Source organism: Desmodus rotundus, chromosome 3, assembly GCF_022682495.2.
Source record: "Desmodus rotundus isolate HL8 chromosome 3, HLdesRot8A.1, whole genome shotgun sequence".
NCBI classification, from domain to species: domain Eukaryota; kingdom Metazoa; phylum Chordata; class Mammalia; order Chiroptera; family Phyllostomidae; genus Desmodus; species Desmodus rotundus.
In genome coordinates, this window is record NC_071389.1 from 50,669,467 (window position 1) to 50,684,850 (window position 15,384).

At 35.8% G+C, this 15,384-nt stretch overlaps 1 protein-coding gene across 2 annotated transcripts in view; it reads right to left on the reverse strand.

Annotated features, from left to right (window-relative positions):
• Positions 1–15,384, reverse strand: part of NEGR1 (neuronal growth regulator 1) — an 837,263-nt gene that overhangs the window by 285,731 nt on the left and 536,148 nt on the right. For both annotated transcript variants that reach the window (XM_024565484.4, XM_045199587.2), the window contains exon 4: positions 11,467–11,598. In XM_024565484.4, coding sequence (XP_024421252.1) covers positions 11,467–11,598 — 132 coding nt within the window. The remainder of the gene's footprint in view (positions 1–11,466; positions 11,599–15,384) is intronic.

Here is a 15,384-nt window from a genome sequence, read left to right on the forward strand (position 1 = left end):
AAATCATGTAGGTTTCAGTTTTACAATTATATAATATGTCATCTATATATTGTATTGTGCTTACCACCCCAAATTGAGTGTCCTTCGGTCACCATTAATCCCTACTCATTGTAGTTTTAATTTGCATCTCTCTGATGATAAGTGACTTTGAGCCTTTTTCATATGCTTATTGGCCATCTGCGTGTACTCTTTGGAGAAGTGTTTATCCACATCCTCTGCTCACTTTTCAATTGGGTTGTTTTTTCTGTTTGTTTATTAATTAATTTATTTATTTTAGCATTGAGCCCATGCTGTTGGGCAGGCAAGAAGGAGATAAAAATAGATTTTAATAAATAAGTGAAAATTTCTGCCACACAGGATAATCTAGAAAATTTGATCAGGACACTTAAGTCTTAGTCAAGGCCATGTAACTTGACTCTTAAGAATTCAAAAGTCACCAGATTCAGCTATTTCTTGCTGGGCTGTGGCAGAGCAGTTCTTGAGACGCTTTGCCGTAGACTGCATACACGTGTCAATGGCACTGAGTTCAAAGTCCTTTTGACATCCACAGAGGAAAATAGAAGGGTTTGCAAAACCAATCTGCTCACGAATATGAAACAGCATTAACACATGGAGCATTTGTGAACTTCAGCTCATTACTGATATACCTCCTCCACCCAATAATGTAAATGCATACCAGCTAGTTGCACTAAATGCAGAGACATCCTCATCTGTTCAAGGCTACAGAATGCTAATTTATTTAGAATAGGAAAAAAGGTATAATTTGCTGCAGAAAATATTTATGTGCATTAAGCTAATATGTCCCATTATTTTATTTAAACATTTGAAATTTTATCAAATTCCAAACTAACTCTGAAACAACTGTGGTTGGGTATAAGATATAAATTGTTACTAAAATGCTTTTCAGTTTTTGATAAACTGAATGGACCATGAACTCACGGAAATATGAGCAGAGTAGTGAATCTTTGTGTTTCATTTTGTTTGTTTTATTCTGGTTAAAATTAAGTTTTATTAGATATTGTTTTTAGGATATATTTTTAATTGTATGTGGTTAGTCTTATCAATTTACTATCAACATCAATATTAGTATATGGTATTATTGTCAACATTTCAGAGAGAATTTTACATTTATTTTTCTTCAATTGAATTTTTAAGCTTACACACACAGGATTTTTAATTTAGGGGTATTGACAAAAGGCTTTATCAGAGATAAAATTATACCACAAAGTAAGTTTAATTTAAATAAACTTTCCAAGAAATTAGTCTCATATGTAAGTTACCATTAATTAGATAGAACTAAGGATGTTATTTGCAGATACCAGTTATTTATTGATTTTTCTGTTGCTACTGTTGTTGAGCACATATATAAAAACAAGAGAGAGTATATGAAAAAAACTTTAGAGATCTTACAGTAGCAACATCTTTTCTAATGTAATTGTCATTATTATCTCTAGATAAATACCACTTGAATGAATGTTATTTGGTATAATATTTATATACACAAAAGATGGATTCTGAATGCAGATTAATCTGGCTTTGAACCCCTTTTTTTTTCTTATAATTAAACTTACCACAAATGACTTTTAACTCATGAAATCTCAATTGTCTATGTGTTATATGAACATAATTTTTGAAAGTCTAATGAGTACAATATATGAGTAGATTGTAGCATTTCCTGGCATATAACAGGTGTTCAATAAATATCATTAATTTAGTGAATCCTATAGCAGTTCTCAAAGTGTCACGTGAGGATGCCTCATGGTTCTTGGCATCTTTCAAGAAAACTATTACTTATTTAGAAAACTATTTTCATTCCAAGTTGCCATTTGAATTTTCACTCTCTCTCACACATGTACAGAGAAGTTTCTCAGACACTAGCTACCTGATATATGAAGACCTCATTGCCCTGACAGAAAAATATAATCTGATTTTGCATTTATTTTACGTATATATACTTAAATATTTTATTTATTTATTTTTAGAAAGAGGGGAAGGGAGGGAGAAGAGAGAAACATCAACGTGTGGTTTCTTCTCATGTGTCCTCCCTACTGGGGACCCTGCCCACAACACAGGCAAGTGCCCTGACTAGGAATCGAACCAATGACCCTTTGGTTTGGAGGCTGGCACTCACACCACTGAGCCACACCAGCCAGGATTTATTTTATATTTTTTAAGTTTTAATTTCAAATAGGGGAAATATGATGTAATCTGTTTTGTATTTTTTATATTTTAATTTTTAAATATTAGAAATATCAAGATATATAATCTATTCAATCCAAAGGTCTTCAGGACTCTCAATCAGTTTTAGGAGTGTGAAGGGTGGTAAGATTAACAGTGTGAGGAAACCATGCTGTAGCCTGCAACGCGGGGTCCTGCACAGATAGTGATGCAGCGCCAGGTGGTGAGCACTGAGTGTGAGTGCATGTTTCATAAGCGTGGGCTGTGACCTCGCAGCAGAGAGAACAGAGTGGTGAACCCCGACCATGAAGCAAACGCAGAGTGTTCCAAATGAAACCTCGTCATCTTTCATTTTACCTAGAGAAAGTTAACTGTTTAATGTCCCCAGCAAAATGGGCTGTTTGTTTGATTCGATTTGCTTGTTTTTTTCCTTTTTTGCACTGTTGTAAATTTCTCTATGTAACTTCCCTGGCTCTTCGCTGCATTTCAGTGTCAGCACAGTGGCAGCCAGCACCTGTGTGCACCCTGGTTATGCAGTTTTCTCCTCACCACACAACACGATCCTGTCTTTGTACTCTTCAGACTGCACACTCTCTTTCATAACAGTCTTTGCGGTTTACAGAGTTTTCTGAAAATAATTACATTCCATTTTTGACTTACATGGAGGAAGGCTGGTATAATGAAATAGACTTCAACCAAGAAATAGGATTTCAGGATTCCATTCTGAGCACTTCTGTGAATTCTGTGAATTCTGTGATCTAATTTTCAAAACTATCTGAAGAACCCAAATGCCTATGTCCATAAGATGAAGAAATTTGGGTGATTTTACAATCATTAACTATAGAATTCTATGTCTCCTTATTTTATATTCAGGCATTCATTTGTTCATTCAACCAGTAGACCTTCATTACCAGTGCTAGATATTTGGGGTAGTAATAATCTGCACTAAAGCTTTTCATGTAATAACTTAGTGAATCTTCACTCTCCACCTAATCATTGAAGAAACTGACACATAAAAAGCTTAATAAGTTGGCCAAGCTCTCATAGTAGCAAGTGGCAGGGCTAGGATTCAAAGCCAGAATGACCAGTTCCAGAGCCTGTCGTTTGTTACCACTGTGCTGCACCACCTGAAGCCACAAGGCAAGAAAGAAGAGTCACCTTCTTGAAAAACCTCATGGGCTACAGAGAAGACACATATGTAACCAAATAGGGCAAAGTGACAAATGCTACATACTAATACATTATACAAAGTCATTTGCCTTGCTTGTGCCAATCACTCAGTTGTTTTACATATATTATAACACTTAATCCGCAGAACAAATTTTCAAGGTGAGTATAATTATCTCCAGGGTTCTTTTCTTATGTAAGGAAACCGAACTCTTAAGAAGTTAAGTAATGTTCCCAATACTCTGTAGTTAATAAATGACTGAGCTGGGATTAGAACTCATGTTTGTCTGATTCCACAGTCTGTTTTGTCACTCTCTGTCACACTCCATTGTGTACATAGCATTCCTATTCTGAATTTCTCTGAAATTTATGTCTCTATTGTTGTATTTATTCTATGATATTAAAATTTTAAAGTAAAAAAACATTGCCAAATTTTTCAACAATGCATGAGAACAAAATTATCATTCTTCAGAATGTCTGAAAGAATTCACAAAGCAAAGAATTAGATTACCTAGAATCAGTAGACACTGAAGCCAAACAGTTGCTTTGAACTTTTGCTTCTCATCTTCTGGGAGTTGAATTCCTGCAATCACTAAAAAAACTTGACACTTTGGATCAAGGAAACACATCAGAATCTCAGAATTAGGGGATAACATGGAGATGCTTTTCTCATTTTAAAAATAAGGGAATTCATTCCTAGAAGTCTAAATTCTTTGCCCCAAATTTTATAATTAAGTTAAAAATAGAATTCAGCTCTTCTCTCTCATATTCATTATCCAGTAATCTCCAAACATAAATGTTTATTATTATCACCTAGAACATATTAAAAATGTTTTATCCATTTGTTTATAAGTAAATATAATACAGACTGATTCAGTATAATGAGTGGTTATTTAAGAATCTGCATATTTAAAATGATTCCAAGATGACAATAAAATTCATTGTTAATTTTCATTATATGCATACCTTTCAAAATTATATTAGTATCATTATACGTGTGTGTAGAAATAAGGGGAAGGGAAGGGAGGAAACATATAATGAGGGAGAGTATAATGGGCAAGAAAGAGAGGATGAACACATAAATGAAAGAAGGAATAAACGGGGAGGGTCAAAGCAAGCTCGAATGTGCAAATGGAATTACCCCAAACTGGGCCCTTTGTTCCAAATTCATCCACCGCAACTCTTACATACTGCTTTTATTTATACCATTTCTACCATGCTTTCCCCCAGATCACTTCACCTTCGTCACTCCCTTCACACACACATGCCTGCACACAAAACACACACATAAGCGCAGCAGCAGAGCTAAGAACACTCGACAGTTCCTGTGAAGTCTAATCTTAACTGCATGGAAAAGACCCAAGATTAATTCAGTGTTGCTTCCCTTCTGGGAATAGTTCTTAAGTGTTCAGTTAAAATGAATTCAGTTCTATAAATTATCTTGCTTAATAGACATGCTCACTAAGGAAATATGCTGATAAAGTTGGACTTAAGTAAACAGAGGTTTATGAACTGTATGTTTGTGCGAGGTTTGAACTTTCAATCAGCTTGGAGAATATATTCATAAGAAGCCACCCTGAAGTTTTCAGTCTGACACTTTGACATCTTACTAGAGTGTGAATCTAGACGAGTACACCACCAGAGAAGCATGCGTATAAGTGGGTGACTATATACCCGTTCTTTCTTTCCTGACTTTACCCTGTTCTTTAGTTTGGCATGAAGTAATTTTTAGCCCAGAGCATCTCACCCTGTTGGAAATTGCTTTCTTAGTGCCAGCTAGTGGCCAGACTCTATTATATTATTAACATTTATATAGTATACGTACTTCATATAAATATATGTATATTTTCTAAGTGATAAATGCCAACCTAGAAAGAATTATAAACAAAACAAAATAAACAGACTTATCTAGCAAACCATTTTTTTATTCTCACCCAAGGACATCTTTTTCATTGCTCTGAGCAAGAGAGAGAGAGAGAGAGAGAGAGAGAGAGAGAGATGGCTTGGCTGCCTTCTCGCATGGGCCGCAACCAGGGATGGAGCCCACAACCTTTTGATGCACAGGCTGATGCTCCGTCCAGCTGAGCCACACCTGTCAGGGCTCTAGCAAAGAGTTTTGATCATATATTAAAGCAAGAATATTGTTTCATGTTCTAATTTTAAAAAAGAGGAATAATAAAAATATGCACATAAGGTAACTACAGATGCATTTTAATTGTCCATGAACAAAAGGGTGAAAATTACTCATAGACCTTTAACTCTGAAACTACTCTCCAAACCTAGATCAAAGTATGGGAGAATACATTTAAGTTAAATTAGGTAGCAGACTCAAGTAAAAATAGCCTTGGCATATTAGTCATTAATTGAAGTATGTGTCTAAGATTTAAAACAACGGACCAATTATGTCTCCCTCAATAGAAGAAATCACACATTCCTTCACTGTATGTTTAGTAACACAGGTTTACTTCAACTGAGGGATTATGTGAACCATAGAATTAAACCTGAACTTTTTATACCATGAAGTATCAAGGTGAAAAAGGTTTAACTCTTAGATTTTTATGTTGTTCTCTTGAAAGAAACTGTTTTATTAAAAACTATATTTTCTGATTAATTATCCATATGTTTGTAATATTTAATGATCAATACCTCTATGGGTTTTCCTTCAAATCTCTTAGCTCTTCATATTTTTTTTAGCTGGATTAATTGTACTTGATATTATCACTTTAATCCTTTCCTGTGTCCTTGTGACAAAACAGAACTCTTCCAGTATACTCCATGAGTAGAGAAAGGAAAAATATTTAAATACATTCCCAAATATTCGGATGCATGTCTGAATAGTTCCATCATCTGAAACTTAGATTGAGAAGCACTGGATCTTTGTCTGCCTATGAAAACACATGAGCTCCCACCTAGTCTGGCTCCACCCTCCTCTCCAGCACCCACCTTCCTTTCTGTTTCCCTTTTCAGTCTCCTCCAGCTGAGTGCAGTCCGACAGACCAAGCAGTGCCTTGTTCCCTGATGTCTACGGTGCTAAGTAAATGCTGCTGCTTCTTTCTGGGATTCTGCTCTTCCCTTCTCCACCCCAACACTTTTAAAAATAAAAATGTAAGTCAAATTCAATTTTGTCCTTCAGAAACCATCAGGTTTAAGGCTGGAAACTTTCTGCGATACCCCAGGGCTGTGTCTGGTGCCTTTCTGATAGCCTGAGCAGCACCTCATTATTGGTTTATCAAAGCGCGTGCGCGCCACATTATAACTATGTGTTTCTTTTGCCTTTTCTTTTCCTTGATGGTGTACTTGAAGACCAGGGTCCCAGGCCCTAAGACCTTGATAGTATCATGATAAACAATATGTAAATAGGTAAATAAATACATACATAAACTATAGATTTACTGAAGTGCTTCATTATTACTCTGAAATGGCGTATAGAGTATTATTTTATTTAGAAGACAGGAATATGCATTATTTGTGCCCTGAGTTATTCTAAAGAAGTGTCAATTAGCTTGTAAAGAAATATAAAATACAGGAGAAGGGGCTAAATTTTAAACAGATAGGAAAGATGAGGTAAATGGAAAATGACGACAGGGGCATAAAATGAAGCCGGGAATAAAAACTAAGGTGATATTTGGAATCTGGAAAACCATTTTCCTCTGGTCCCATGATAGTATCTTTGCCCCCTTCCAACTCTGAATGCAGAGATTTTCTCTTTATTTAAAGGATATCTATTTGTCATCTGCAATTTCTTCTAGCCTTAAGTCTGACAGGCCTCCCTAACTCGCCCAGGGTTTGGGAGAATACTTTATGAAAAGCCGAAGATAACTGGTCATTTCCCTAGGAGCCTCGTCCTCCTCCTCCTTCTCCCTGGTGGCCCCTATTTTCAGGCTTTCGTACAATTGTACTAAGTTATACTGACTTGTGCATTCTATTCTTCATGTTTGGATCTAGTTATATTGAAAGACGAAGTGCATGTTTGCATAAATAAATACACGTCAGATGCAAAATAATGCACATATATGCCTGTGATTTATTCTATAGAATCTTAGTTCACACTGCACCCAAATGTATCTTTACTGTGTGATGACAAGAAGAACTACTCAATTCTATTTTACTGGGAATTGTGTGCACAAAAAATTCTCATACTAAATAATATCATCAATACATAAATCTGTCATGAGTGAAAAGTGAAATAATGTCTAGACTTCTTTTTCTCAATCTGATTTTTCTGCTAATTAATATTTTCCACTATTCATGTCTGTTTTGTTCTTAAAAATCAGCTAATCAACTGGCCCAGTTACTTCCCCTCTCCCGTTATGTGTATGTGCGTTAATCTCTGAAGGTCTGATTATACTGTCATAATTCCTTCTGATTATTTTAGTTTTTTTCAATTTGACATGAAATATATAGACACATATTTACACATTTAGTTTAAATGTGTGTATATACATATACAAAGAAATTTATATATTTATAATTTTATATATCAATTAATGAAAGAAAATACAGATAAAGACAAAAAGAATAGTCACCTATAAAATTTGTAACCAACTCAAAATAACTGATCTATTGAATCAACCAACTAGTCCAATCTATATAAAATAAGTTAATAATACCAATCATTTCACTACATGGCTGTTTGATTAAATTGAATAGAAATTCACATAATAGTGCTATTAGTATAAAGTATGTGGTGCATGTATTATTTTAATTTTATGTGTGTGTTTTATACATACGCACATATATATATAGTAAATGTGACAGATATATTATATAAATAGTAAACATTAAACATTTCTAACTTGCAGGAAACCCAAATCTCTTTCTCAAATCAAGTTACCACATGACTAAATCCATTAGAGCTTATAAAAATTTATTATGTTTTTTTCTTGAACTCCATTTGGGAAAAAGGATGGAGTTTCACTTTAAGTTATAAGTCACAAAGCTACTACAGTTCTATAAGCACAATTAATAATGATTAATAACAATGAAATGGAGGGCCACCTTGAACCTGGCACGATTCTGTCATCAGAGAGCCTTCAGGTTGCCAGGGGATGTGCAGTTCTTTTCTGGTAACATCGACCACTGTGCTCAATTTTGAGCTTTGAGAAAATAAAGTTTGCTCAGAAGGGTTTGGCTAATTTCCTTGGGGAAATCAGCTCAGTAAAATCCATAGGAATGCTCATATTTTGACTTATAAATTCACAAAATTAACACTTCTCAAACGTCCTCATAACTAGGAACGTGTATCCACATATACGCACACACGGACGTGACTTAGATGTCATTGGTTTATGTGCCACATAAGTATTTTAAACAAAGGCAAAACTTAGGTCTTGACCAGAAGTCTAAATAGAACTAATTTCTTACATGAAATACTAATTCAAAAAATGCGAATACAATGGATTAAGTGGTATTAAATGCAATTCTTCATGGCACATTTAGGGAAAGGTAAGTTATCTTACTTAGTATAATTTGGGAAGGAGGAGAAGACAAAACTGATTGTTCAGAATCATTAAAACTTCAACTGTGTCCATATTTTAGTGAGAGGTATGTTATTATGAGTGTGTCACAGCTTATACTTAGGACTGTACTTTAATTGAAATTAGTTGCTAAAAAAAGGTTTTCTGTGTTCTGATTAAAAAATAGCAACCTCCTTAACCTTAAAAGAAACTTTTCCCTTTATTTCTTTTTTGTTTCCCTTTTTAAGTTAAAGTTGATTAACAAGGTCTTCTGCCCTACCCTACCACTGAAGTTCACTTTTCAGCTGAGGAAATGTTTCTGGGCTGTTGCAAACTTCCCTGCTCCCATCCTGTGTGGGAGAGCAATTCCCCAGGGGCCTCCTGTGTTTCTGCGTGTCTGTGAGCAGAGCCAGCGAGAGCTTGTGCTCCCGACTCTCTTTTTAAGAACGTGTGTACTGCGAGCAGCAGTCCTGGAAGACAGAAGTAGTTCTCCCTGTGGAGCAAAGGGCAGGTTTGTTTACAGTCCAGTATAATAAAGATAATTTCTCTCTGTGTGGTAAAGGGCAGGTCTGCTTGCTGCCATTATTAAAAAAAATCGAATTTTCTAAGCTCAGGAGCCTCAGCTACGACATAAACCCACTGGGCGTGGAGGTGTCACCTAGCCCGCACTGTCTCACCCTGTAGTAATTGGGGCTTGGGGGCCTGGGGACAGAACGTGACGATGCTCTGGTACTTCCACTGCTGTGCGTACTGAACGGCCCTTTGTCTCTGTCTGTCTCCCGTCAGCTCACGTGAAACTGGCAGATCTTTCACAGTCCTCTGTGTGATGTTTCTCCAGTTTCTGTCCTGTTTACTATGTCTAAGGATTCTCTTCTCCACCCTCACCCCGTAGGTGGTGGCTCGCTGGCTGGTCATCTAAATCTTCTTTCAATTCAGTTCCTTTTCAAATCTCTGCCTCCTTAGTGTAAAGTATCCACTTGTCCAGAAAAAAAAATCAGGTTAAATAATAAGTGACAATCCACTAAAGTCGGAGGGATAAAAAAAGGATGCGGAAGGAAGTGTGGATACAAAGGGAAGTCTGGATGGTATGTGGAGTAGGAGCCCCTAAGAATCCTTACGGCAGCTGGATTTTCAATTTCATCCCACTGCAGATGTCAGTCCTGGGTCTGGGGTTTAGCGTGGGCTGCGCTGCTGGGCTGGGTGCCTTGCCAGTTGGACCGCTAGACTCTACCTTTTCACTTCTTTGTGTTCACTGCTGAAAATACTACTTCCTTAGTAGTTCTATTTCTTATCTTCTTTCCCACAACTTCAACAATAAAATCAGTGAACTCATACATGGTTAGTGATAAAATAATAATATTTTCTACTTGCTTTTTTTACTTCTAATTTCAGACTGTTCCAAGGGGATGAGTAATAGCCCTCTGCAACAGGAGTCCAGAGACTCAACAACCACTTATTATAATTGCAGATTATCGGGCCACATACTCCAAGGATTTTGATTCAGTAAGGTTGAAGTGGGACACACACACATACATATATATATATATATATATATATATATAATTTTGATGAGATTCTTGAGTGAAGCTAAAGTTTGTCGGCAGATCTATGAGGTCTCCTGCCTCTTGATTTTGTAGCAGGCACATTTGACCAGTCTCGCAGAGATAGCTCAACACCAGATGCACAGACCGGTCGCCGACAAATCTCAGCTGAGGGCAGCGGTTTGCCCTGGAAGACTCAACTTCCAAGGATATTTCGGTAGTTATCTTTGGCCCATGAAACTGAAAGATTCATATTAATATGAAAAAAACTGCTGTGTTTTAGAATTTTGGCATATATTTGGTACAATTTCTTCTGATCTATAGTATGAATTATTATAAATGGAATAAAAATATTGAAAGCTATAGCTTATAAACATTTGGTAAAATACTATTACCCCAATGAACTTTATTTGAATAAGTTAAAGAATGTAAAAAAATTGAGAGAAAGACTATGGGGATATGTTTGAAAAGTAAAGACTGTTCCAGTCGTGGCTATTGAAATCATAAGATACAAAACAGGACGTTAATGAAAAAATGTCTTGCATCAGTGTTTTGGCTACATTGAGAGAAAGGGTATAACATAATGATATTGATAGTTCTGCAGATCTCTTACTGTTCTGACTTCCTAATAATTATGAGAAAATTTATTTTTATCAATATTTTTCAAACTAAATATATTTAAATAACCTAAGTAATGAGAACAGTACAGTAAGTTTTTTTGAATACAAACCAATACAGCTCATTTCTACCAGGTTTGATGAGCAGTTTCACCCTTATATTGAGACAAAATACAGTGCACGTGAAACCTCTGAAAGTGAAGGAAACACCACGTGTCTGTGATGCTCTACAGATGAGGATCCCGCAGTTCAGAAGGCCTGAGACCAGGATGATATTGGGAACATTTCTATCTGCACATGAAGCTGAATTATGATGGGATATTTGGAATAATTGATGTCACATAAAACAACCTGACTAATATTTTAACATATATATATTTTCATAGTAAACAGGTGACCTTTATCAATAGACAACTTCTTAAAAATAGCAACATAAATTTCAGACAACATTTTTAGGTGGTTTATGTTTTCTCTGAGATTATTCTGATGAAAGGTGATGGGACTTACAGTTTACGACAACTTTTACTTTCTTCACGTCTGGGAATGACACATCATTTTCTGCACTGCACTCATATTCGCCAGCCTGGTCCCTGGTAATTCCATAAATGTCCAAATACTGTCCATTTTCAAAAGGTTTTGCTACAAGAAAAAAAATACAGCATGTAATTGCCTGAAGCTTCATACAAGTAAAACAACAATCTTATGTCTTCCTAGTAGATATTGCTGACAAAACAACTCCAAATGAAACTGGGGAATTATTAGAACCTTTGTTCTCCTATGTTCAGAGGAAAAGTCAGAGAAAAAAGCAGAAACTGAACAAGAGATACTATAAAACTGTTTCCCCCAAATAGGATATACATGTGTTCTTTTTAATTGATCGTGGTCCCCTAACCTTGTCACACATCAAATAGAGCTCTGCACATTTCTGTAATTGAGTTCAACAACCTCCTAGCAGTGTAGATGAAACTCACTAATATCACCTGGTGCATATTGACTTTTACACACTGTGTGCTAGCAACTTGACACTTAACCTAACTAAATGTTACTTTTCTTTTGGGGAAATCTCATACTCATTCTCAAGATTTCAAGCCAGATGGCGTGGTAAGAGGATAGAGATATAATAAACTATTGTGATGTTTCAGTTTCCAAAATTATTAACTTTTCCAAGAGAGGTACACTATCTATATTATATATAATCCACACAATAAACCTAAAAAAATCTTTATGGCTCTCAAACTAAAAGTTAAGTTATCATAAAAACACACTAGATTATCTTTATTTTTAATATTTCAGGGAAAACATACTGTTTGACTAAAAATGGCAGTAGGTTAAAAATATAAAGACATAATCACAAATGAAAGAATATCCCCAAATGAGTTTGATTTGGGGAAAAAAGTGTCCTTTTGCAATACTAGAATTTTTATTTGCTTGAAAGCAGAGAATAATGGCAAAGGAAGAATGGACCTATGTGAGTTTCAAGAGGTGGGACTCATCTCCCCGCCTTGCACAAATCTTTAAAGCTCACATTTCAAGGCATACCAGAGAGAACTGAAAAATGAAACAATGATACCATTAAATGTCCTCTTTTCCAAGTCAATCTTATTTTTGTTTTCATCTTACACTCTCACCAAAACTATTATAATAGAGCATAACTTATAAAGTAGTAAGAAAACTTAAAATTTATATGAATAAAAATTTTAGTGTGGTAATTCAAATCTAAATTCCACATCAATTTAATTTTTAAAAAAAATTTCCTGCGGGCTCTGTTACCTGGATCTGAATAAATTGCTGCTCTGCCTGCCTTCCACATGATACGACTTTGCTAGTTACAACCTCGAGTGTTAAAGTATATATAATTAAATCATTTCCCACTTTTTTTTCTGGCCAATCACAACTTGTGGATAGGGGAGACTTATGCTTCTCAAATGGTGGTTGGTTGAGTAAGTTATTTCAGGTATAAGAAATAAACTTTAAAAAGCAGCAGTTGTCTTCAACACCCATATTCTTAAAATCTGATTTTATAATCATTTTCTTAGTTCAACCCAGTGTCCTTATCTGACTCCAACATACAAAGAAAACATTGATTTTCTGTTGTTTCCTTCTATTTATCTTATTTTCATCCTTATAATAAAGATAATCTTGTCTTAAATGGGTCTATAAAAACTACTAGAATATAGGGAGGACAGATCCCTATGCACATTCTGGAATTTTAAAAGATAACTTGAATTATAAAGTAAGGGCACTGTTAAGTGGAAATTAAAGTATGGAAGAATTGATATACTGTATAAGTATATCAATTAACTAACCTAGCTGAGTAGTTCAAAAGGAAGCCAATCACAAGTTAAAATATATACTATTGTGAAACTTTATAAAATCAAAGTTATTATGGCTTAACTTATTTTTAATATTAAAATGTTACTTGAATTTTCCTACTGTTGTGTACTGAAATAGTTTCAAAAATTGTGTACCCCCAAATGCATTTAAATAAAGAGCATGCGTTATACCTGTTTGAACAATCAACTACTATCTAATTCTTAATGAATCATTAAATATGGTGTGTGTGTGTTTATGTGTTGCTGTTTTTGTTGTTTAAACATTGTAGACATATGAACAATTGTTCTTAAAGTATTGAAGGATAGGAAGAAGCACTTTAGGTATGAATACTGGGAACCAAAGTATAATGACAGAGAGAGAAAACTGCCTCCCTTTCTTTTAAAGGGCTAAATGGCAAACTTTGAAAAATTGAGAGCAACTACAATAAGCTGTATGACAAAAACATTACCAATATCAGAACCACTTCATGAATTAACTCCAGAGAGCACCATTTATATCTACTGAATATGTTTATTCCTGGGGTTCACTACACAATCTACCTAACAATATTTCAGGGTCCTTCTCAACTCCACCACAGAACAGTGTTCCTCTTTCCAACTACCAGAACTAGCTATAAATGTTTATGCATTTCATAACTCAGTAGCTGTAAGAACCAGTGAATGAATGGTCTTGCCAACACTGTCAGTGATATAATACTAATATAAAAAGAGGGAAAAATGCCCTGGCTGCTGTGGCTCAGTGGATTGAGCACCAGCCTGCAAGCCAAAGGGTCACCAGTTCAATTCCCAGTCAGGACACATGCCTGGGTTGTGGGCCAGGTCCCCAGTGGGGGCATGCAAGAGGCAACCATGCATTGATGTTTCTCTCTTTCTCTTCCTGTCTAAAAATAAATAAATAAAAATCTTTAAAAAACACTTATGAAAAGAAAGCATAAATTCATAGCTAACTTCATTTTCCCCACTGGATCCCTGGTACTGTAAGCCACCCTGTCGCTTACATTCAGCACGCATCAGCTGTCCCAAAACATGTGCTCTAAGTATTCTCTTGTTTTTACACAGATGGCTCTGTATCCATCCTGAACTCATCCTTGCTCTCCTCTCAGTCTGATCTCACCAGGCTTTCAAACTCTGAAATTCTCTAGTTGTCCACAGTTGGCTTGGCTGCCTCTTTTTTTGTTGTCCTCTGTTTTCCTAATAGTAATTCTTCACCTCGGTTTTGGAACCAAGGAAACCAATCCTCTTTAATACTTGGCTGGGTTGCCCTATTTTCCTATCACTCCCTCACCAGGGGAGAGGATTTGAGCATAGTACATTAAAATGCAAAGGACATTTCAGTTTATGCAATATAACCCAGCTAATCTCCCCGACTGGAGGGGAAAGGCCAAGGCTGAAGGGAAATTGGGAGCAAAAGACAGGAGGACCATCACCAAAGCTGAGCCTTTACAGTGTTTAGGAGGATGTTTACTACTGCAAATCTGGATGAAAAATACAAACATTGGAACACTGTGCAACATGTTTATCCTTCAGGGTACCGATATGAATATATGTTGGTGAGATATAAACTCATCGTGATGCGGCCGTCCTCCTCTGGTCGCAGATGTTACCACTCTCTGCGAGTGCGGCAACAGTCCCTGCTTTGTTCCATCTCTGCGTCCTTAGCTCTAGTGCATGTCCGATGTGTCATACTCTTGGTAAATATGTATTACATAAATAAATAAGTGCATTTATAAATGAATTAATAAAGTCCTGTAAAGATAGAGTGCAGAGAATCAAAACACTTACATTCAAAGAAGTTACTACTTCTCTTTCAGAGTTGTGAAGGGGGAAAAGAAATTATAAAAGAATTGTCATCTTTGCTGACATCCTGAAGTAATAGGTGATGGCAGTGGTGAGAACAGACTGCAGTTTTCATAGATCCTTTTTAAGATCACAAAGACTACGAAACTTTCAATATGGCTTGAAGGAAAAAAGATAAGTACTCCCTATAATCTAAACAATGGCTTCCTTTTGTGTTTAGTCTCTTCCAGACACAGGTACACTTTTCTTAAAAAACCAACTGAAGAGAGTCTGCAGGCTTTCAATGATGCCACTA